General features: G+C 45.3%; 1 protein-coding gene across 4 annotated transcripts in view; it reads right to left on the bottom strand.

Moving 5' to 3' along the window:
• The window catches only part of NHSL1 (NHS like 1), a 189,905-nt gene extending 171,160 nt beyond the window's left edge, over positions 1-18,745 (bottom strand). For all 4 annotated transcript variants that reach the window (XM_075035821.1, XM_075035820.1, XM_075035819.1 and 1 more), the window contains exon 1: positions 18,391-18,745. In XM_075035821.1, coding sequence (XP_074891922.1) covers positions 18,391-18,745 — 355 coding nt within the window. The remainder of the gene's footprint in view (positions 1-18,390) is intronic.
• Positions 18,746-24,821: the final 6,076 nt, after the last annotated feature.

The following is a 24,821-nucleotide window of genomic DNA, read 5'->3' on the forward strand; positions in this document are numbered from 1 at the left end:
GGCACTCCTGCTCCCTTCCTCCTCAGATCTGGCGGATAGGTTTGGCCACTGATACCCTATTCATCAAAGCCAAACTGATCAAAGTGAAGTTCAAAAGCAGGCAAGCCAATTCCAGCCAGATCAAGCTTGTGCAGCCTACAAATTGGAAAGCAGCTTAATCCATTAGGATATCCTATTTCACCAGGAATGAGATGCAGGCTCTGATACTACCCTACTTGGACGTGCCACCCAACCTTTCTGAATTTTCTTTGTCTTAACTGTAAAATGGGAATTCTCTCATCCTCAAAGTCCTTTTGACATCTATGAGTGAGAGAGTCTTTCAGGCATAGCTATGGCCGTATCACTATGGCCACATCTATGCTGTGGCTCACTTTGAAACATCAGCCTTCAAAGAAGGGATGTTGCTTTTCCATTTAAGGATTTTTTCTTTTTTTATGGTGGTGGTGGTATTTTCATACAGTGGTTTCCCAGTTCTTTGTGCATCAGTCCGTTCTTCTGCATCCACAAATTCAGTATTTCCAGCTTCCAAACTCAAGATCTGTCTCTTCAAGACTTGCAGAGGAAGATCTCTAACCTTCAGGCAAGTCTTAAATCATAGTAGAGGAGTTCTTGGAAGCTTGCAGTACAAGAGTGCTGGTCATTTTTAGAGGTCTCATAGGGATACTGGCAACCGTGAGCACTCTAAGCATCGGTAGTACTCATAGGATTTCATCCACAGCATTTTAACTTTTGTTGATTTTTCACATTCAGGTTTTTTCCCCTAAAATTCTCTCTGCAAAACAAGTGACACTTTTACCCCTCCCCTTCATCTGTTTATTTTTGTTTCACATACACGCTAAACCCCCACTGGCAACAGTAAAACAACACACATGAGAATCTAACTTGACTGCAAGATGGCTGCAGAGGACAGAACTTTGCTAGTTCAATGGGACCGATGCCTGTCCTCTTCACTCCATCCCATTCCATTTGTGCCCTCTGTTCTGGTAACCACTTCACCTTTTCCTTCCACGGCAAAACAGATTAGTTCATTAAACACAAAGGAGACATCAACTGGGTATCACGGCACAGGTAGCCACGTTCCCCCACTTTCTGATCTCAGGACAGCCCCGACCATGGGCAGAAGCCCAGCTGGAAGCCACAGTGCCAGCCTGACACGGCACCGCTCACCCCACTGCTGCTCTACAGCAGTCCTGCTCTTACATCAGACTCGTTACTGAATATTAATAAAGCTTGATTAAAAACTCAAGAGCAATCCTTAGTTAGGAGGAACTCTGTTTTCAGATTTCAATATTGCAAAATCCGGTTTCCAGAGCATTCCTGGATATACCACCGTTCAGGCTGCTACTTCCCTCTCCTCCCAAAACAACCCCCTCTCTGTTTTTATAGCATTTCATTGAAGAAGAATGAGGGGTAATCTCAGCAAATTTGCCAAAACACGAACCTGCAATAGCTAGAGCTGCTGAAATAAATGGGGGAAAAGCTGGAGGGTGATAGGATTCCCAAAGACTTTTTTTTATATAAAAAAGTAATTTAAAAAAAGGTACCACAATCCATATGCAAAGAAAGCTGTTCGCAGAGAGGAGATAAGCAGAATACAATAGCATTTCCTATGCAATAGATCGGTAAAATGTTGACCAAAAACAGCTACCTAATTAGGAAACATTAGGAGATATCCTCCCCCCAAAAGAAAAAAAGAAAAAAACCCAAACTTACCTACACACTTTTCACTTTTTCTCTCTCTCCTACATCTTCACTACTATAAACACACTCCCAAAGAACCAGCCTCGGCATTTTTAACTCCTGAAGCAAGCAGGCTCTTCTCTACGAAGACAGTACTTCAGCCTAATGACAGACTGAGCTCTGAGGATGTGAGCATGGGGGAGGGAAACTTCAATATTACAACCCATCCATCAACCACTTCTATAAAGCTCTTTTGTTCCAAGTTCATACTTAGCAACTCAAGGTCAAAACTGATGTTGGAAAATGCAAATCGTAAGTCAACCCAGACTTTCACCCCTCCATGTCTTCTTGACCTTAAACACAAACAAGAAACAGGCAAATAGTAATTTTAGCTACACAATCTACTTATAGAAAAATGTATATCAAGGAATATAATCAACTTCAAAATGACTGCAGTTTAGGTCCTTAATCTAAACTACTAATGATACAGATCAGAAAAACAAAATCAGAATATATACATTTAGGATATAATGCCTTTACTTCTTTGGTTTTCTTACCATTTGGACAAAGTCAATCAGTTGTTTTTACCTGCTGGGGGCTTTTTTGTTTGGGTTTTTTTTATTTTTGTTGGGGGTTTTGGGGGTTGGTTTTTTGTTTGGGGTTGGTTTTGTTTGGTTTGGGGGTTTTGGTTTGCTTGGTTTTTGGTTGTTTTTTTTTTTGAGACACACATGCACAAGGTTTGATTGAAAACACCACAGGGAAAACTAACTGGTTTAAAAAAAACCCAACCTTTTCCTCTCTGGTAAAAAACAAAGGAACACATCTCTCTTAGCCTTTGGCTTTAAGAAGTCCTGGGTCAGATGTGGGCAGCCTTAACAAAGAAGAAAAATAGTAGGTATTACGAATAAAAAGCAAGGGTTTCATTGCAGCAGAGAAAACAGGATGTATTCCACAGGCTATAACTATTCTCCTTAGAAACACAATAGGGGGAAAAAAAAAAAACAACCAAAAACATTCATTATACTCAAATACTTAAGACCAGACTTTTCAGTGAACCCCATTTTTGCAAGGTTCCACAGCAGAAATCAACAGAGGTGCCAAATACCTGAGATTACAAGCTTATCCAGTAGATATTTCCCAGAGGTGCTGTAACAAAAATCAATTTACATGTACAATACAAAGATGGTGTAAGACAAGAGAACTCTGACACAAAACTGTGATCTAGTATTTAAATCTCTTAATTTTAGGATGATCTGGTAGTCCTTAGAATTGTCATCTCAAAAAAGTTTTATTACAAGACCTTACATATAACATCTTTCATATGGGAAAAGTCCTGCCAAGAGCTTTAAATATAGCTTTATCAAATGCCAGTTTGGCTTCTTCCATGTGAATTTGGACACTTTAACGAGAGTTTATGAACTTTCATTGGAAAAAAAAAAAAAGAACGTATAATAATAGTTTGCCATCCATGTGTCTAAGTAATAGGTTAGGTAAAATACCAGATAATCCTGCAGTCTAACAAAAACATTTTAAATTAAGTTATTTCTCTCCAATAGCTTTTATTTAGCCCTTAAATCACAAGTTTCATTTAAAGCACCATCACGCGTACAAAGTCCTGGCACTTAACTCGGCCTAAAGGGGTGCTTACTTAGGGGAAGGATTGGAAAATGTGTGTAATTAGCAGCAACACAGGATACCAAGGGACTACTTTATTTGATCAACTGCTGCTGTGGATGATGAAGAAGGTGTTTCCCATAATTCTCATCAGAGTTCACTTGCTTGCCCCAAGTAAGATGAAGAACAGAACTACATGGTATATTTTCTAACCTGCTTAATAAAGCTCCCATCGACAAGGAAAAAAAAAAAAAAAAAAGGGTACTGTAACCTAGTTCCTAGACAGTTTCCAAAAACCTAGCCAAGAATCTTTGTCAGAATTTCAAAAAAAAGCTGCTGCTGAAATTCTTAAGCATGCGGAAGGGTTGTTCAGGACTCCTCCTGCAAACACTGAATGCTTTTCACTCTCTAAGAGACATTGCCAACAGTATCTGTAAGGTGAAACACTGGAAAGTTTCTGCTATCTCCACTGGAGATAGTTTCCATCTTTCTGAGATCAAGTTTATTACCTTGCCTCTCAACAGAAGCAGTAGGTATTTTTATTGAGAGTATTAAAGCTCTTTCAAAGAAGCCCTGCAAGGTCAGAAGCCCTCAAGTAAATAATTATAAATAAAAATAAATAATATTTTTTAAAAAGTTATAATTTAAAAAAAGTTATTTTTGGCTGCCGGCTTTGTTACTTGATTAACTAACATCTTCCCTTACCCATCCTTTTTGAGATAAATGTGCTACAACATTTACCTAAGGTCACAGAGTACCCCAGCTCTCTTGATCACGTTGTCCATCTTGGGTGCAAATTAGCACCCCTCTTGGACAACGTTCCAGTAAAAAAAGTATATTAGTGGTCCTGCTTATAATGCTTTGACAAGAGGCAAGGAGCACAAACTGAAATACAAGAAATGCCATTTAAACATAGGGAAAAACTTTTTTACTCTGAGGGCAGTCAAACACTGGCACAGGTTGCCCAGGCAGGTTGTGGATGCTCCATCCTTCAAGATATTCAAAACCCAACTGGACACAGCCCTCAGCACCCTGCTCAAGCCGAGCCTACTCTGACTAGGGAGTTGGATTAGGTGGTCGCATCCAGAGGGTAGTGGTCAACGGCTCAACGTCCAGATGGAGATCAGTGACAAGTGGTGTCCCTCAGGTGTCAGTATTGGGACCAGTACTGTTTAATATCTTCATCAATGACACCAACAGTGGGATTGAGTGCACCCTCAGCAAATCTGCGGATGACACCAAGCTGAGCGGTGCAGTTGACACACCTGATGGATGAGATGCCATCCAGAGGGATCTGGACAAACTGAAGAAGTAGGTTCATGTGAACCTCATGAGGGTCAACAAGGCCAAGTGCAAAGTCCTGCACATGGGTTGGGGCAACACCCAGTATCAGTACAGGCTGGGGGATGAAGGGATTGAGAGCAGCCCTGAGGAGAAGGACTTGGGGGTACTGGTGGATGAAAAGCCGGACCTGAGCTGGCAACATGCACTCGCAGCCCAGAAAGCCAGCCATATCCTGGGCCGCATCAAAAGCAGCATGACCAGCAGGTCGAGGGAGGTGATTCTGCCCCTCTACTGTGCTCTTGTGAGACCCCACCTGGAGTGCTGCATTCAGCTCTGGGGCCCCCAGCATAAGAAGGACATGGACCTGTTGGATGGAGTCCAGAGGAGGGCCACAAAGATGATCAGAGGGCTGGAGCACCTCTCCTATGAAGACAGGCTGAGAGAGTTGGGGTTGTTCAGCCTGGAGAACAGAAGGCTCCGGGGAGACCTTATTGAGGCTTTTCAATAGTTAAAGGGGGCTTAGAAGACAGATGGGGACAGACTTTTTAGTAGGCCCTGTTGTGACAGGACAAGGGGTAATTGTTTTAAACTAAAAGAGGGTAGATGTAGACAAGATACAGGGAAGAAATTTTTTACAGTGAGGGTGGTAAAACATGGGAACAGGTTGCCCAGAGAGGTGGTAGATGCCCCATCCCAGGAAACATTCAAGGTCAGGCTGGACGGGGCTCTGAGCAACATGATCTAGTTGAAGGTGTCCCTGCTCATTGCAGGGGGGTTGGACTAAATGACCTTTAAAGGTCCCTTCCAACCCAAACTATTCTATGATTCTATGATCTCCAGAGGTGCTGTCCCATGCCCGGGATTCTGTGATTTCAAGGACCACGAAAAGAGCATCTACCCTTTCAGTTGCAAAGCTCTCAATACATGATCTTTGGTGACTGCTCAAGCAGCCTCAAGAAATTTTCCTTGAAAAGTTTCATTCCATTCCAACTCAAACTCACACAGTCACAGCTTCAACAGCCATCACCGAGGTGCGGGGAGAAATCAAAAAAGGTACTGCAGCAAACGGCACATAGTTCAAGTACCTTTTATAACACCCTGTAAGTGGAAACTATGCTCTAGCGTCAACTGAGATCACGCAGGACTTTCAGGCTGAGCAGTGAGAAAGACTCTGGTCACTTCAGCGTTTACTTAGAGTTCATAACAAAGCCTGCTATTTGGTGGTGATTGCCTTTAGTCAGTCTGTATTGGTTTTATGTGGCAAGGTTTTGGGGGGGGGGGGCGGTTACAGGGGTGGCTTCTGTAAGAAGCTGCTGGAAGCTTCCCCTGTGTTCGAGAGAGAGCGAGCCCATACCAGCCGGCTCTGAGACGGACCCGCCGCCGGCCAAGACCGAGCCAATCAGTGATAGTGGTAACGCCTCTGTGATAACATTTTTAAGAAGGAAAAAAAGTTGGGAGAGTGAGAAACAGCCGCGGGAGAGAGGAGTGAGAACATGTAAGAGAAACAAGCCTGTGGACACCAAGGTCAGTGAAGAAGGATGGGGAGGAGATGCTTCAGGCGCCGGAGCGGAGATTCCCCTGCAGCCTGTGGTGAAGACCCTGGTGAGGCAGGCTGTCCCCCTGCAGTCCAGGGAGGTCCACCGTGGAGCAAATATCCACCTGCAGCCCGTGGAGGACCCCACGCCGGAGCAGGTGGGTTCCCGAAGGAGGCTGTGACCCCGTGGGAACCCCGCGCTGGAGCAGGTTCCTGGCAGGACCTGCAGATCTGCGGAGAGAGGAGCCCGTGGAGCAGGTTTTCTGGCAGGACTTGTGACCCCGTGGGGGACCCACGCTGGAGCAGTGTGCTCCTGAAGGACTGCACACCGTGGAAAGGATCCATGCTGGAGCAGTTCGTGAAGAGCTGCAGCCCGTGGGAATGGCCCACGTTGGAGACGTTCGTGGAGGACTGACCCCGTGGGTGGGACCCCACGCTGGAGCGGGGGAAGAGTGTGATGAGCCCTCACCCTGAGGAGGTGAAGGGGCAGAAAATAACGTGTGATGACCGTAAACCCCATCCCTGTCCCCCTTGTGCCGCTGGGGGGGCTTGGTGGAGAAATCCGGGAGTGAAGTTGTGCCTGGGAAGAAGGGAGGGGTGGTGGGAAGGTGTTCTGAGATTTGGTTTTATTTCTCATTACCTTACTGTGGCTGATTTGTAATAAATTGAGCTAATTTTCCCTAAGCTGAGTCTGTTTTGCCCGTGACGGTAATTAGTGAATGATCTCTCCTGTCCTTATCTTGACCCACAAGCTTTATGTTATATATTTCTCTCCCCTGTCCAGCTGAGGATGGGGGAGTGATAGAACGGCTTTGGTGGGCACCTGGTGTCCAGCCAGGGTCAACACATCACACAGTCGGTCATTTTTCCAATTTGCTATTTCTGTTAAATGCTGAGATATTCTGGGGTTCTCCCTGGTAAGTTCAAACTTCTACTAGAAATATACCCACGCTTTCATTTGCCTTCAGGATTAAGTTTATTCATATTTTATTTATATAAGCCACTAATAATAATCTAAATTAGAAATACCATATGTGCATAGACATAACTAGTGATAAAACCAACAGAGCACAAACATGCCAAGCTGACAGGAGCTCAAACGAAGACAACCTTTTGTCTATCGTGACCTAATTAGTTTTTCTACCAGTTGCACTACACAATGCATTTAAATCATTTAAATATTTGATGTGTTAACCTGCAGCACATTATCTCTATGTACAATGCTAAATTACCAACTCTTCATCCTACTGTTTACAAGCTCTAACTACCTCTAGGCTGCAGCAAGTTTCACAATTTGTCAGGAAGGTTACTAACAGTAACAAAGTGATTCGTGAGGAAAAAGCTACTGTATTTTGTGTGTTGGGAAAAGCAGTGGGAGAGGAAAACATGCTCTGTTAGAGCAACAGGGTCAAAACAACATGCCTTGCAGAGTGCTCCCTCCCATGTTACATACCACACTCTTTAGAGGGGACATCACGAATTACAGAATTCAAGCCAAACTCAGCAACGAGTGGGAGCCGGCAAGATAATAAGTACTGCAGATAGTTTTGGTCTTTGTTCCCATCAAGTAGACACAATGTCTGTTTAACAGATACAGAACAAACAGAGGCTTTTGTGACATGACAAACTAAAAAACACCAAGAGCTGTGTGTTTTTGTGCTATTCTTCACCTCAGGCAAACACTCCGTGGATTTCTAATTACCTGTTCTTCCTCCAGACCTCAAGAAGGCCCATAACTATTATGAAACCTTGGGTTCTTCAACACAGACCTTTTTAAACCACACTTAACTAAATTGCCATCTTCTAGCTTGACTTGTATGTGTTGAGACTAGACTCTCTCGGGGCAAAGAGCCTTATGCTCACAGTTAAATCTGTATTGTGGCTGTGCTAAACAAGTGCTTTCTAATGTCTTAAGGAAATCTGTGATTGCAAGTAGGCCAACACTGCAGTTCCACCTTCCTTCAGGATATGCAAGCACAGCCGTGCAGGGGACTTCTTGCTGAAGGGCAGCCCTGTCCCACCACCGACCACCAAGACAAGGCAGGGCAAGTGAACTGGCTCACACTCACCTCATGTTCTCCAGCTTTCCTATCTTTCCTGAAGGTAAAGATCATGATTAGAGATTGCAACTCCATGTATTTTATAATTATTACATAATTATAACTGCGACTATAATTTCAAAATCAACTGTAATAATCTATTTACACTTAAACCACCCTCGTTAAGATCATGCTTGCCTCCCCAGGATGAGGTAAAGCCCACACGACGCTACCCAGGATTTCAGCAAGCACAGAGGCAGAGCCACTTCAGCACACGTTGCACAACCGGGGCTGAGCCCAGCTGCAGCCTGACAAGGTCGGGGCCCCCCCTCTCCGCGGGACTGCTCCCCGCAGGGCTCGGGCTGTCCCAGCCTGCCCAACAGGACCGTACACGCTCCCCACTGCGAGGGCAGCAGCCAGAGATACAGGGAAGGGTGTTGGCTCCGTGGAGATCAGTTGCTATACCAGTTTCCCGTATCTTGGCTCCCATCAAGCTCCCAAACACGACTGGTACAAAACCTTTCTATTCCCCCGTTATTGCCCTTTTATTTCCTACCCTACCCATTCCCCACAGTGTGCATTCACCTGTGCAAACTGACTTTCTGTGATAAATATGCTTATACCTTATAACACTTCTGATCTTCTATCACATACACGTGCTAGTAAAAAAAAGCTAGCAGGAGGAACCACGAAGTAACTACCTACCTTCATTTTAACAGAACACAGAAACAGTTTAATGAACAAGTTTTAGAAAACTGCATCTAAACTAACACAAAAAGGCATATTACGAACATTACAGTATTTTCATTCTCCCTCATAACACACGTAGAACAAACTTAAGTTCTTCATCATATTTGAAGTTTACAAAATAGGGCCTCCATCTTTCCAACACTACAAATCAAAATAGTATAAAGGCGACTATAACCATATACTTCATTGCATTATTGTTCATATACACATTAACATATCTTACAGAATTACTATTTCCAGAAATTCTTGGATTCTTGGACTTCTGCAAAGAAACATTTTCAGCGTCTACTACGTATCTTGGAGGGGGAGGGGGGAAATCATTCAAAATTTGAGAAAAAAAGGATTTTATTTGCTTCACGTCCAGAATAAATGGGGTGGTGGGTGGATCTTGCTGTGTCATCAATCAAGCTTTGCTTGCGCTATCTTTCTTCTAAACTGAAAATCAAGTACCACAGCTAACAAAAAAGGGAATGTTTTAGCTAAGTTTTGTAAGAGGTTGTTCCCATTTCCTGGTAGTTGGCTTCTTTTTTCCAATTTAAAATGTTTTAAGCGCCTCTAAGGACAATGTGGCTAACAACATTTTGAGGTTTTCTTTTTAACATTTACAGATACTGCATTAGCCAAACACCACTTGGTTTTTCAAGCCACTCAAGCAGATTCAGTTACTCAGCATGAACTAGATACTGAATAGGAAGGGAAAGCCAGCACCACTCACTCGGGAGCTCTTTCCTCCCGTACAACAGAACAAAAGGTGCCACTAGAGATAACCCACAAAGCACCCCTCTCAGGTCCTGCTGAACTTCCCGTAAGCAAACTCCATCTGTTGCCAAAAGCCAAAACTCGCCAAAGTAGAAAACAGAAGACAGATGTCCGTTTGCCAGGAGAAGGACTAAGCTTGCTTTCTTACTCAAACCCAAGCTGTTGAGAAAGTTTACCAATGTAACAACCAGACACAGAAGAATATATGTAAGCCAGTGGCAATATTTATCCCACCACTTAAAAGTTCATGAGAGCTCTTCTGTAGCCAGCATTTTGATACTAAAAAGGAAAAAAACTGGGAGGAGCAAGGAGACAGAAGAGCATTCAAGTACAATATGTTACCATTTAAAATATTCTGGAGAAGTCTCTTGTTTTCATTTGCCACTTGGCCATTCAACCAGAAAAAAATAAAATAAAGAATAAAAAAACCACCACTGTCACTATTACTCAATATACTTGAAATTTCTATTTTATCATTTTTCCACTACAATTTACGTTAGTATTTATTGCTAGTAGAAAAATTAAGTGGCTCAATTCTTCACCTAGCATCCATAGTTCCAATTTACTTTAAGAGGCATCTGTTATAGTCCTAATCTCTGAAAAATAGGAGCTAAGTTAATTAAAAAATTACTATCTTAATCAAAATTTGCTTAGTTAGCCTACAGCCTGATTACAGTAAAAGGAATATCCAATCAACTAACTTAACAGATCTACTGGTTGTCAAGATGTTAAATTTCAGATTAAAACAGAGTTGCTGCTCACATATAGATTAAGGAAATTAAACCTACTGAAACATTAAAATGTCCTTTGAATTCCAAAGTTATAAGAACTCAACCACAGGTACACATTACAGTGAATTCCTTTGAGTTTTTTTTATTTCAAGTGATACCTGGATACTGTCACTTCCACCACCATAATGGTGTAAATGGTTTTGCTCCTGATTTATACTCCTATAGCAGAGCAATAGACATCTCTGTTTGGAAGGGAAGCATTAAAAATGAACAAAGAGACGTAGTCGGACAGGATTAAGACTATTACTACGGTGCTATCCACTGTGCCGCAACCCCAGCGGGGAAGGCCTTACACTGGGGCTAACATCAAGGGCTATCAAATGGAGGGGCGAGAAGGGGTTGGCGTCAGAAAGACAGAAGCTCCATGGCATTTCACTGTTTCCTGTCTCTGCCCGCCATCCCCTCATCTCCTTCCTCCCAAATCCTGCCAACTCTCAGGCGTGCAGAAAGTGCTGTTATGTGAGGAAGGGGAGATGCCCCAGGCCAGTTCTATCAGGCACGACACGGGTGGCGAGGTGCAGAGCGGACATTGAAATGGTCACACCTCAGAGCAGGCAGGACGGGAGTCGGAGGGGCAGCTCAGAGCACACCTGGGGTGGGGAGCCTAAACTACTAGAGAAAAGGAAGAGAAGTGAAGAGGAAGGAGAAAAAAAAAAAAATCAGGCCTTAACCTAAAAAGCTTGTGGACCAATGGCTCCGACGGGGAAATTACCAAGAGGAGTTACGGCAAAGCAATCACTCGGCACTGCCTCTCTGCAGGCATAGCCACCCTGCCTCCAGACTGAACAGCGACGTAACCTCAGCCACACTCAGCAGGACCTTAAACACTTGTATTCTAACTACTCATAATTCTCAAAGGGCAATGAAATCTCATATGCACAATGCTGATTAAAGGACAAGAGGCCAATAAATAAATAAATAAATAAAACCTAACTTAAAACACCATAATTCACAAATGACAAAGAAAAAAAAACACGACAGCCTGAAGTCAGAAGAAGCCCTGCCCAACTAAAACATGGTACAATATAAATACAAACAACTTGCAAAATCCACCCACATTAATCTGTGCTTAACCCACAGGTAGAAAGGTATTTTTTCGAGTCTCTTAAGTGGCGTGTCATCCAAGCTCTCTGGAGATTGCCATCCAACCAGCAGGTTTCCTACCCAACCTACAGCCGAGAACAACATTTAATTACCATGTTTAATTGATCTTGTTAACTGTTAGGGTGGACAGCTTTGATCTCACCTGCTGATAGCTAGTTTACTACTACAAAAGAAACCGGGACTTTGCATAACTGCCAAGCCTTCGATGCGCATTTTTTAATTCCTTCTATTTCTCAATCTCCCTTTCTGTTTGTGCTGCACTAATGCTCCTCACAACAGGAACCAAAGCACATGCCCTCACTTATTGTATCATTTATTTGAACATGCAGGGGGAAAAAAAAAAAAGAAAGATGAGGAAAGGGAAATCGCCCCTCCTTCACCCAGAAATACGGAAAAAGGCCAGGAATTACCATAGCGAATCTGGCCTTGGCAACGTTAAGCACAGCATCCCGTGGCTGATGGCAGCCGGCACCAAAAGCTTCAGAGGAAGGTGCAGGAATCACTAAGCGCATGTGGGATAATCTGCTCCCCATCCCCCTTGAAAGCCTCATCTGACTCTCCACTGATTAGAGGCTGGTTCAAATTCCAGGACAGAGGTTTTGAGGAATTTCAGTGGTTTTCCACTGTGTTGTTTTATGTTTGTTAATAGGTTCACCCCAAAAATGCCTCTTCTGCAGGAACTTCATATTAGCAGCTTAGGAGAGAAGCCCACAAGACCAAGATTACTAGCTCGCACTCAACCAAGCTGAGACTCTGCCAATACTAATAGGAAGAGAAACTTCTGAAGACATTTTATTGTATCCTAAAATATCTAGGAACCTTCAAGATAGATCCTAATTAAAAACAACTAAATACTAGTATGTTTAATTCATTAACTACCTCTCCTAAACACCATTTTCCTGAGTGCTCAAGCCAATCATAAGATCTACAGAAATAAATGTTCATAGGTGGTGTATAATAGGTTCTGAGAAATGTACAAAGCAGCTCTACATTTCAGCCAAAGAGTGTCAACTGTTTTCAAAACAGCAAGCCAAACCCTCATCAAACTGAATTCAGCTGGAGCTTTGCCACTCAGCAGGACAGCGACTTGGCCCACCGTCCCCATGGGAAATCTTTTTCTAACTCAGACTTTCTTCCTGCTTATTTCAAACGAAATCTCCTTTGGATCGGGTTGAATTTCCACAGATAATTAGTCTTGCACTAGCTAAATAAAACAAGAGTTATATTGCTTCTGAGCAGCAATCTGAATAATTACAATAGGGTAAAAGAGAAAATTCCCCCCCCCCGCCCGCAAGGGGAACTTAGCAATTAACTGTTTAACATGGTTTGAACTTTGCTGCTCTATCTTCATATTAGACAGCAACAGAGAGAGGAAAAGTACCATAGTGCACAGTCACCTCAAGCATCTGCAGAGTACCGTAGTTGAACTGTAGCTCCCAAATAGTGTTAGAACAGAATTTTTCACCTGAAAGTCAGTCCTTTCTCATCAAAGCTTCCTCAACAGCACACCATGGTTTTGATGGTTGGTTTGGGGTTTTTGGTTGTGGTGTGGTGTTGTGTTTTTTTTTCTTTTGGGAGGATGTGTGTTTTGTTTGGTTTTGGGTTTTTTTTCCTACACCTTCTTCTAAAGAAGGTTTCTTCTTGTTGTTGTAAGATGACAAGTATCTCGTACACTCTATCCCTACACCAGAAGCTACAGAAAGCCCAGCAAGTCAGCCTACCCGTTCATCTCCTGCCTACTGCTGATACTGTCTTGAATAATGCTCACTTTTGGTGGCTAGGGATGGAGGAGGGGTTTCCCTAGGAATAAGCTGAATAAAGCTTCCTGTTCGGCTAAAGCAGGAAATGTGTTCCAGTACTGCCTTGCACACAAAGAGTGGAAAATACTTACTAAACAAAATAGCAGGAGATGAAGTGTAAACTGGATTGTCCTTCCATCATGCAGACAAATAGAAAGCCATACTCCCCATGCCCCTCAGCTTTCTTGCATTAATGTGCTTAAACTTGAAAAAAAATACATACATATGTATACACGTTCTGCATGAACATCAAATGATTATGCTGTGCCTTTAAAACCAAACACTGAAGGATTTTAAACAACAACAACGCTAATTATGAGGTAGCATTTCCTCCCTCCCACAGGATCAGTTTCTTCTTGTTAGAATAGGAGGTACAACTGGCCAAACCCCATCCTACTACTGGAGAAACTGAACCAGAAGTTGTCATTAGGTTAACCTCCCAGCTTTTCTCTCAAAACATCTCTTCAGAAAGACTAAAAATAGCACAGAAGATGGAAGGGACAGCCTTCCAATCTGTTGAACCATTAAGATTCACAGAAAAGAACAGCAATATTAATTTTTGCCTAAGTATCTGCAGATGGTAGAAGACAAATATTAATGGAAAAAAAGTCCTTCTTCACGCCCTATAAAAACAATGACTGTTTAAGGCCTCACAGCGTTTCCCAAGAGCTGGCCTTGTAATTCACACAAGATTTCTCCACTGCCATCATATGCCTTTTGATGAGCTCTGATCACTTCAAAGAAGCATTTGTCCTCACCCACCCCAATGTTTAAGAACTGAAAGTGATGAAAACTGCATCACCTAATGCTAGGTCACAGCTACAGATGCACACTACTAGAAGATGAAAAGCTGTTAGGCAAGTTCCATGGTGTAAAACATATTACAGCAGCTGGATGCTGGAAACCTATAACAAAACATCACGCAAAACAGCAATGCACATAAGCTTAATGAAAACCTGACGAAAGACTGTTAAAAAGAAGTACTGAATCTAATTAATTCTCTAGACTTGGCTAGTGCAGTTAAACTAAGGTCACGAGTACTGCATACTACACTTGAATTTTATAAACCACCTCGAGCCATTAGTGCCTCCCACCACCATGAGTTATAACCAGTCATCAGCCCCATAGGGACATGTGTCATCATATTTTCATGTCCCTTCTTATGGCACAACACCCTGCTCATCATGCAAAGCTCAAATACATGTCAGCAAAGCATTTTTCTAAATGGCCTTAAAAATATCCTTATATTGAAATAGAGTCAGGCACAAGTTTCTCAGCTGAGGGACATAAAGAGAAGCTTCTCCACCATCCTAAATGGAAAGTTTAAGACAGCCAAACCAAACCAGAGGAGCTGAACTGTTCCAGTGAACCCCAACATCAGTGGCAAACCCTGGAAAAACCAACCAGCACTAAGACCGCATACAACTGAAAGCTACCTTCAACATCCTGAAGCGGACATGAAATTAAACTCTCTGAGTGCCTGTGGCACACCAATACAAAACCGTTGGAAAGCAGGCCTGCCAGCTGAAGGGCATGGCAGAAGTCCAGCCGCTCTTGATAGATGAGGAAGTTTCCCCCCCGTAAGGGTTGCAAAGATGTAGCACCTACTGCAGTACAGCACATCATGAGCCAGTCTGTCACATCAGAAAGTTCCTTTACATGGGGTGCAATGAATGGATGTGCTTGAACTAATGCATTCACTACAGGATACCAAAGAGTATGTAACAGGAGAAATGGCAGAGATCATTCAAGGCACACTGACCTGTTAATACTCCAGTACATGTATCTAGGAGCATATGGATCACACACACACAAGGATGCACCGTACAGCTAGACAAGCAAGTACAGTCCATGACCGTAAAGAATGACTAACTGAAGACAAAGAGCTTTGTTCTGCCTGCTTTCCCTCCCTCACACCCCCACCCATGCTCAGCCAGGAACAAACACTAATGGACCCCTGTTATCTGAAGGATACTACATGGAAACTTTACTTTGAATCAAAATGATGACAGTACACAAATAAAACCCCCTCACAGTTTCAAACCAAGTACTTTCCCCAAGCACCAGGGACATATGTAGCGTAGCTTATACCAGCTGCCAGTCTGCAGCTACTTGCCAAGAAGTGGTTGTGACCCAGATTTGAAGTTTGCTAGTCCTCTTCTGGTCCTTCCCATATAAGATCATGGTGGGATCACAAAAGTCACCCTGCGACCTTCAGTTCCAAGAGGAAATTATTGTCTGGGCCCCACAAAGAGAACAAAAGCCATTTATTCAAGGAGAAATTACTCATGATTTGAAAAGCAGTTGTACAACGTCCTATCCCCTCATCCTGAAAGCCAGAGCAAAATACTTCACTCACCAGATACAACGTCATGCTGCGTCTGCCTGTGCGCAAGAGATACAGCAGTTTACAGTATTTTCCCCACAAGAAGAGGTTTATGAGCAATAAGAATCTAGTAAATGGGAAAGCAATTAAATTTGTTTACAATCCTTCTGTTCTTAGAGTCCCACACCAGCAAACAGCTTTCTCCATGAAGCTTCTGTATCTTCAAAAATGGGAAAGAAAATCCCCCTTGTCATTGTTCCCAAACAAAGCCAGCATTATTAAACCATTCTCTTTGTTTTGCAGATATTTCCCTTTAATGCCAGAAACAGGGGCAAACTTGCAGACAAGCCTTGATGGCTTGCATTATAGAGACATTCATGATGCTAACTACAACTGATCATCCCACCCGTCCTCCTTGGCCAGATTACAGTATGTAGAAAGCACATAAAAAGAGAATTGGCATGTCTTTTTGTGCAACTTCACGTCAATATGCTTAGCCTACGTATCAATTCCTTGCGACTGTTAGGCAAATAAAATAATCCTCCTTTACAAAAAGTCTGTATTTCATAAGAAAGAAATCATCATTAATTCTTGTTGACTTTAATAAATGAGATCTTTGAAAAGTAAATATTAGCAGCAGCAGTGCAGCTGTTAAGTAGCAAAATTAAATTTGACAGCAGAGACGCCACTTACCAAAGAATTTAAAACCAAATGGAGAAAGCCAAACATAAGAACTGTGTCCAGTTTTGGGAATTGCAATGACAAGAGCAAAGATCATAAAATTAAAAGCAGTAACAGGCTTAGCTCAAAGAACTGAGTTGTAATAGAAAAAAATTAAGTAGTAAATATAGAACTTGTGCAAAACGATGACCAAGAGAGAATACAATAACTAAACATCTGACACATGTAAAATTTCAGGGTTTGCACAGTGCAGCACTACCCTTATTTCGCTCTTCCCTTTAGATGTGTTGCATCAGTGTACAGTCATAATTAGCTCCCTATTTAAAACAGAGAGAAATAAATACTGCTTCCTGTCAGGGCATCAATGTAATATACCACCATACTGCAGATATCCTCAGTAATAAATAATTCTCATTTCAAGTCTGACTGCACCTTGCCATGCCAAACTAACATAACTATGTTGGCAGAAAAGGACATACCTGTCTTGATGAGGAAGAAAAGCTCCTTAAGTTTGTCAAGCAGTTACAAAGCCCCCAAAAAGCCAAACGGGTTATCACAAAACTTTAGCCTAACACTTACAAACCACAGAAATAGCCTTTTGGTAAGGGTGGTGATGGTTTCCTCCTTTGGAGGAACCGTATACTGAAGTATACGATAAGGAATAATTACGCGATGAAATAGGTAAGTTACCCATACAGGGTTCATACTCTTTGAATCTTATGTGTGAAAGGCCTTCCTTATCAACTTTGTTCCTAAGTATGCCATATGCAAAGCAGCCTTTCTACTCCCATTTAAAAGAAAACTACCGGTGGTCTCCGAGCAGCGATCGTATTTAAGCTAGGCTTATACCCCATACAGCTGCCGCAGAAGTTGCAACACAGTTCTTTGGATTCCTGAATGTTTCCAACACACTGAGAAAGCTCAGCTGATGTTGCAAGTCGTCTTTCACTGAGTCTGTGGGGAGCTAGGACGCACACAAACGCAACTCCTCCGCATAGCTGGTACAGTTTTTACGCGATCCTTTCTCCAAAGTTGGACCAAGCTCAGAAAAAAACTTCTCCTGTAGCTCTGTGTAGCTGTACAATTAGTCGCTTCTGAGGGCCACTTTACAGGCTCGGAAAGAAACTTAACAAGAACCTCCCCATACTGCCACTACTTGGGAGTCCCAAGGCTGAATCTGGATCTTGCCGCTTGTGCTCCTTATCAAGTTGAAAATACAAACTTGGGATCAGCTCTGCACACAGAACAGAAGCGCAGGAGAACTGAGAGGGGTACAAAACCAGCCGCAAAGTACATCCAGGCTTCTATTTACTGAGGTCCTCCCGTGCACACACAGAAGAATTAATGGGGCATGTGGGCTGAACTGTCAGGAGCCCGGCTGGCCCGAACTCCAGCGCAAACCCGGCAGAAACATAAGAACAAGCCCACCCAGCCCTGCCCCCCCCAAGGATGACCGCCCTCTCTCCCAGCCAAGGTCCCCCCGCGCTGGAGGTGCTGACAGCCAGCCGGCTCCCCGCCGCCCCCGGGTCAGCCCGCCGCCCTCGCTGCGGACACCCGCTCTCTCCCCGGTGAATTAGACCGCTGCCAGACGGAAGGCACTGGACTGGCAAAACACCGGCACCCACCGGCCCCGCACGCTGACACCTCCCTGCCCGGGTGGCAGCCAGCGACGGAGCCGCCGGGACGAAGCCCGGGGCCGGGGGGGGTGCAGCCGGCGGGGACCCGGGCGGACCCGCGGCGGGAGGCCGGGGGCGGCCGCCGCCACCTGAACACGGCAAGGACGAGAGGGGGATGCTTAAGTTTCGCCTCTTGCTTTTCCTTTTTTTTTTTCCCCCCAAAAGCAAATAACTAAACGAAGCACAGCCCGCCGCGCAAACCGCCCCGCCAGCGGGCGGGCGCCCCCCGGCCGGTCCCGGTCCCGCTGCCGGTCCCCGTCCCCGTCCCTCTCTCCCCCTCCGCGCCCCCTCCTCTCCCCGAGCCGCCCCGCCACCCGCCGCCGTCCCGGGCCGGCGGGAAGGGTCTCACTCACGGATCTTGACTTTGCGGTGGTCGAGGCGGGCGAGGAGCCCCTCCAGGGCGCCGAGGCGGCGCTGGAGCCGGGCGTTGCGGTGGCAGAGGGAGTCCGCCTCGCTGAGGATCCCGCCGAAGATGTCGCCGGCACAGCGGGAGAGGTCGGAGAGCTGCATCAGCAGCGACACCAGCGCGTACGAGCTGACCTGCTCCAGCGCCCCGAAGAGCGGCACCGCGCCGCGGCGGCGCCCGCCGCCCCCCTCCGCCCCGCCGTGGTCCCCCGGCACCGGGCCGCCCCGCTCCGCGCCGTCCCCGCCGGCCTCCTCCAACCTGCACAGCTTCAGCGGCTCCAGGGTCCGCAGGGGGAACGGCATCGCGGCCGGGGGAAGGAGGGCAGCGCAGGGCACGGTGGCGGGAGGGGGGGGGGGGAGAGAAGCTAGGCGTCCCCCGCGCAAAAAGTCTTCATCCGCGCAGCGCCGCGGTGACAAAAGTTCAGAGAGAGGAGCGGGAGAGGGGGAGAGAGACGGAGGGAGGGAGGGAGAACAACAACAAATGAATCGGGGCGGGAAGGCGGCCGCGCTACGCGCTCCGGGGCCGGGGGGGAGCCGCCACTGCCGCCGCCGCCGCCTCGGCGGAGGGGGAGCCCCGCGCGGCGCCCATGTGCGGGAGCGGCCCCCGGAGGAGGGAGGGAGAGAAAGGGGAGGGACTGGACGGGACCGGAGGGGAGGGGAGCGGAGCGGGGCCGCCGCCGCAGCACGGCGGGCGCGGGGAGAGCCCGGGGCGGCGCGGCGCTGCCCTGCGGCCGGGAGACAGGAAAGAGCGCGGGTTGCTCTCCCCGAAGCGGAGACTGGGGAGGAAGCGTGGGAGGGGGGCTGAAGCGCCCTGGATGCGGCCACAAAGGAGGAAAGCCAGCCGGAGGGGAGGGGCGGGAGGCGGAGGACGGAAGAGAAAAGCCCGGAGCAGCCCCACCTGGGCAACCCCGCGCCGTTGCAGGCACTTTTCTGAACGCACCAAACTCCCAACCCGGAAAGCGAGAGCTGGGAAGAGAGGAGGAGAGAGGGGAGGGAATTAAAAAAAAAAAAATAAAAAATAAAAAAAATTTTAAAAAAGCCTCCACGAACCTGGGAAAAGAAAAAGAGGCCGCCGCCTACCTGTGGCTCCCCGAACTGGAGCCTCTGCCAGAGCCTCACCCTTCCCGGCCAGCTAACAGCCGAGGGAGCCGCCGCCGGCCCGGGCCAGCCGGGCTCCCCGGGGGGACGCCAGCCCCCTCCGGCCCCGCTGCCGCCTCCTGCCCGGCGAAAGGGGCCAAGCGAGCGGTGGGGCAGGTCTGGCCTCAGGCTCCTTCCCTGCCGCGCCGCAGGTCGGGCCGGGGCTGCTGCTCAAAGGCAGGGGAAGAAGAAGAGCCTGCCTGGGAAACGCGAGTGGCCGTGCGAGCGGGGCTCCGACTGTTGCGTGCGGTTAATTTTTAGTAAGAGAGATTGACGCTGAGGTAGGACAAGCAAAGTCTGAAGCGGGCAGGGCGACACCGAGTGCCGCAGCACCTAATTCTGGTACGGACCGAAGGCAGGTTCGACCCTGGGAAGCCCCCGCACTCTGACCGTGTAAGACGCGGTCAGCTCTCTATCGAGGCGACTGCTCTAATGGGCTATTCCCCACAGAACCAATTTAGGCTACTAGCAACTGTCAACAGCTGCTACTTAATTTTAATTGGACAATGCCCTACTGGCTCTGGCTCCTGCTGAATGATAAAGAGAGGAACCCAATCCCTCTCCTCTTGTGGAAGAGGGCCCTGGGGAGACGCGGTTGTATGGTCCCGTCCTGCCCCACGGCCTGCTCCGCTTCCCTCCGCAGCTGCCACTGGTGAGGCTGTGTGATGAAAGAAGGGGAATCAGCTGGAGAAGGAAGGATCCAAGGACGGATCCGCTCTGCCCTTCCATTAGCATCTTGAGGACGCATAATTTATGACAAAATATTCTGCATCGTAGTAATTCTCATATGCAGTTTTAGCCTTGGTTACTTCAGGGAAACCTGAAGAAAACTATTCCACCAGTAGTGTTTCGGAAGCTCCTTAGTGCATGGAGGAGTTTGGAGGCAAGGCCGCAGATAGTGGAACACAAACCAAAGGCTCAGTAGCATGCACAAGAGTTAAGATCCACAGGAAACACATTTGGGGTGACACTCATATGCAAAAATGGCAAGTCACTAATTCTTCTCGTTCATTAATCAAGAAAAGTCTTTCATCTTCAAGTTTTCGGAGGGGGGGTGGGGAGGAAGAAAAGAAAAAAGCAATGCAATCTAGTTTTAAAAAAATAAAGAGCAAAACTACCTTTCTTCAGACCTCGGTCCGAACAGGTTTCCAATGGATAACTTTGCAACTTGGAATGCTCCCGCTGATGTTCTGTTACAGACAGTACCACTGAGTGCATATGTGCAATATTTGTAGAAACTGATGAGAAGAACATGGTGCAAACAGGCAAAATGGTGTTTAATCAGGGGTTTAAGCACATAAGGAATCCTAAGCAATAGTCTTGCAACGGGGAAGCTGTCAGGATTGATTAACAGAGGATGGAAAGCAGTCATTCTCATATTGAATTCTTCTGGTTTTGTTTTGGGACATAATGTCTTCATTAGTTCTTAGACGTGTTTGTTTGGGATAGTTGTTTGATAAAAACTATGGACTGTTCGCTGGCATGTTTGAATTGAGGGGAGTGTATCTTTGTATGTTTTGTTTAAATTATAGGAGTATGATCGGGAAACCAAGTATGAGGTGGACTTAAATATAAAACACAGTAGGAAGAAAACAAGCGAAGAGCTTGGTTCAGGTGTCAGCTGAAAAGAACCCACAGCAACATATCTGCCTGGTCAGATATCATCAGACCATGAGCAAGTTTGTTTGATTGGAAATTACTCATTCTTATTTTGAAGTTTTAGTAATAGGTAGTTTAAAAAAGATACATTTACCAGTCTAATATCCTTTCTGAAAATTCAGGTCAAATCCTGATATTGCAAATATTCTTGCATGTTCTTATCTGTAAGCAGGAAAAAGTATTTAAAACAGATATGAGTGCAGGGAGAATAATAACAAGAAATCAAATCTTTAGGCAACACTTAAATGCAGTAAAGAGCCTCAGCTACTGTGAGTGAGTGGAATTTCACTGCCAGTGAAGCCTACTTTACCTATTTCACTGGTTCCTATGTTTGCAAACTGTAAAATGAACTACTGTGACAGCTTGAATATTTCTGGCGGGAAAAATGTCTCATCAAAAATAAGGTCTTTTTAGGACTGACAGTTAAACCAAGTGAAGAAATAAATCTGAATTTTAAATGCACTGACGTTCTTGAAACATTCAAAGTGCACATGTTTATGCCAGAACAATACTTTTTTTCTCATTAATTTACTTGGGTCTGGTTTTTCTGGAATGGGCTGTTACTATATGGAATACTCAGAAAAAAACAGGCGTGAAAAAAACGTAAATATTGAGTGACTGAAATGTGAACATCGGTTAACTGAAATCAGTAAAGGACAGTCTCAGAGCTTGTTTCTTCCTGTGCAAAAGGAAGGGACGTAGGAAGGGAAACGGAGCCTAGATACTTACTCAGCCAGAGATTTAAGGTATTCATCATGCTGGAAAGGAACGGGGATGGCCCCGGTGCTTCTCCCCACTGTCCGGCGGGCCGCTGCCCTTGGGTGAGCCTCCCCTGCGGCTCACAGCCCTGCACGTCCATGTCAACGCAGTCTGCGGCAGTTGTGGTACGCAAGTGGTGGGAGCGAGGGGCTGCTTTCCATTTAGCTGCGTCCGCTGGAGAAGGAGGTCTGCGAGCTCAGTGGGCAGCAGTCGCTCTCACTTGTGCAGCTAAGCCTGGCAGAGCTGTGACCTGACGTTCTGGGTCTCACACCTGCAAATGCCCTCAGTCAGGAGTCGGAGATCCTCTGAGAAGTGGAACAGAGCCTAGAAAACCAAGATGCAAAGGAGGAAGACAGACAAAAGGACAGTAGAGACTTTACTAAATGTTTCAAGTCAATATTGATTTCACTTTTAATGAAAGTTCGAAGTTCACTGGAGAGTTCATTACGTCTGAATTGCAGCTTTCTTCCTTCACCATTTTAAGCCTCAAGTTAAATTACCAAATTAACTTTCATGTTCTATTTCAAGAAACAGGAGACAAGTCTTGTGGTAGTTACTCATCACCTATTGCAGAATGAATGCTGCTCTTCCTTCGGCTTGCTACTGCAGTCCTTTTGGGCTCTTAGAAGCAAATGGCAAGCATTAGTACAAGAGCCATGTGGCCAACCATGAAACATCAGACAGCTCTTCCTGAAATTGTAGTTACGTTCCAAAAGGGTAGTTTAGATGTGGTCAGCTGGAATCACCAGGCTCATCCATTGTAGCTTAGCCCACAGATACAAGCTATATGCCTGTGTAGGCTAGCAAAGCCCAACCAAGTTGATACACAGAAATAAACAACAGTACAACTTGGAGGGACTGAGGAGGGCATTTCTGGATTGCTCCCAGAGCAGCACTAATGAGCTCTGGTTTGTAATTGAGAAGGCAAGCTCAATGTTCTGGGCACAGACTCAGCTTCTGTATTTTTGAGTTACTTTGGCTGTTGAGCTGTAGAAGTTTGGTGTAGGCTTAAAATAGAGGCAATTCTACAAGAGAAGGATGTTTTCTGACATTTTATTCTTTCCTGGTTAACCAAAACTATGTGGATGCTCCCAGTCTTGTTGGGCCACTGGGCTCTTTTAATCATCATACATTTCATTTCTGTCTTCAACAGAAAACCTTTTTCAAAGAAACATGCATAAGATAGGCAGAAAAGTTAGATGGTACCAGAATTTTGCCCATTTTTTCTGTGGTCAGTCCCTCATGACTGCATACTTTTTGTGCTTCATATAAATATTATCAAATGATCAAATTAATTACCACAGAAAAAAATGATAGCTGGTTTGCTGTGTTTCTTTAAATATACACGCCACTATGTTAGACTGAAGATCACCTTTGCCTGATGATGCCACAGAACTTCCAATCATCACTTTTCTTCCAGCTTACTGATGCCAGGGACTGGCATTTTTGTATACTGGAATTCGTACCCAGCATGGCCCAAAAGACTCCCTCCTTGCCCAGAAATGGAATCTTGTGGATATTCTTTTAGAACTAATAGCAGAACTTCTCCGTTGATGACAGGTGCTTCTCTGACACAGGTTACTTACAAAGTCCTGTCTCCCTGGATATTCACTGTTTCCAACTGCCGTCAGCCGCAAGCTCACCTTCTCTGCATTATCCCTGCATCATGCACTTGCTTGAAGCCTGGAGCTGAGCTCCCTTTTCTATTTCATTCTGTAATATTTTTGCTCATTTTCCTCACCATTAAACAAAGGCAGCAGTGTAACTCAAACACCTTCATCCCTGTTATTCAAAGTACTTAGCAGATGTATCCACACTTTCACAGTAGATGAGTTTAGTATTTTCTTGAGCACTATCTTAAAGGTTAGTGGTTTGCTGCACCAGTCCCAGTGATTTTTCTGTCCCTGCTCTCTTTTCTCTGTCCTAACATTGAGCTAAAACTTATTCTTTGAGTCTGGGTTGTTCTGCTAGCTGGTCCTTTAGCTTTTCAGAACTACAGAGCTCTGCATATCTACACAAGTGCAAGAGCTAGCGCACTGTGTACTGCCAGCTTAAAATCTCTCAAACCTTTTCTCATTTTTCTATCCTTATGCAGTTGTCTTTGGATAAAAAGCCATGCTAGCAATGGTGCAATGGAACAAAGCTAACTGCAGTAGGAATGACACCATGGGGGAAGTGGTAGTTGTGATGGCCTAAGGATATGATTCAACAACACACCAACCAGGCGTAACAGCTCTTTGCCACTAAAAGAGGAGCTCTTCCACCCCTGCTTTCCTCCTTCCATTCCTGCTTACAGATGCATGGTCTGTAGCTTGCTCTGCAAGCATCTATGGTCCTCAGTGTAGAGCCACTGCAGCTGTGCTGCATAAAATGAGGCAGCTGATGTGTTGTGAAGAAATTGCAGGAAATGTGCTCTCAGCACTTTAAGACACAGCAGTATGTTGGATCATTCTCAAGGGAGCAGAACAGTGGGGTAAAATCTAGGCTGTGAATAGAAACACATGCAAGAGATCATAGAGCCTATGAAAACATGACTATAGCATTACAGCCCCCTCAGAGCTCAAAGCACATAGTGATCGTCAGAGGCTTTTGGTCCTTGTGTTCAGTGGACTACAGTGCAAAGAGAAGACTGCCAGTCACAATGGCACTGTGGGACTGAGAGACAGCCCACCTTTAGGACTCCAGTTCTTGGAAAGTGGAAACAACCCCAAGATGTCTCTCCCCATAGAGAAACCAAGTTGCTGAGAAATTACCTCAATGGATCAATAATACTACTCCTGCAGCTGCCATACCAATTTTCTTCATTTGGCTAAGGCGTTTCTGT

Source organism: Buteo buteo, chromosome 9 (genome assembly GCF_964188355.1).
Source record: "Buteo buteo chromosome 9, bButBut1.hap1.1, whole genome shotgun sequence".
Classification (NCBI taxonomy): domain Eukaryota; kingdom Metazoa; phylum Chordata; class Aves; order Accipitriformes; family Accipitridae; genus Buteo; species Buteo buteo.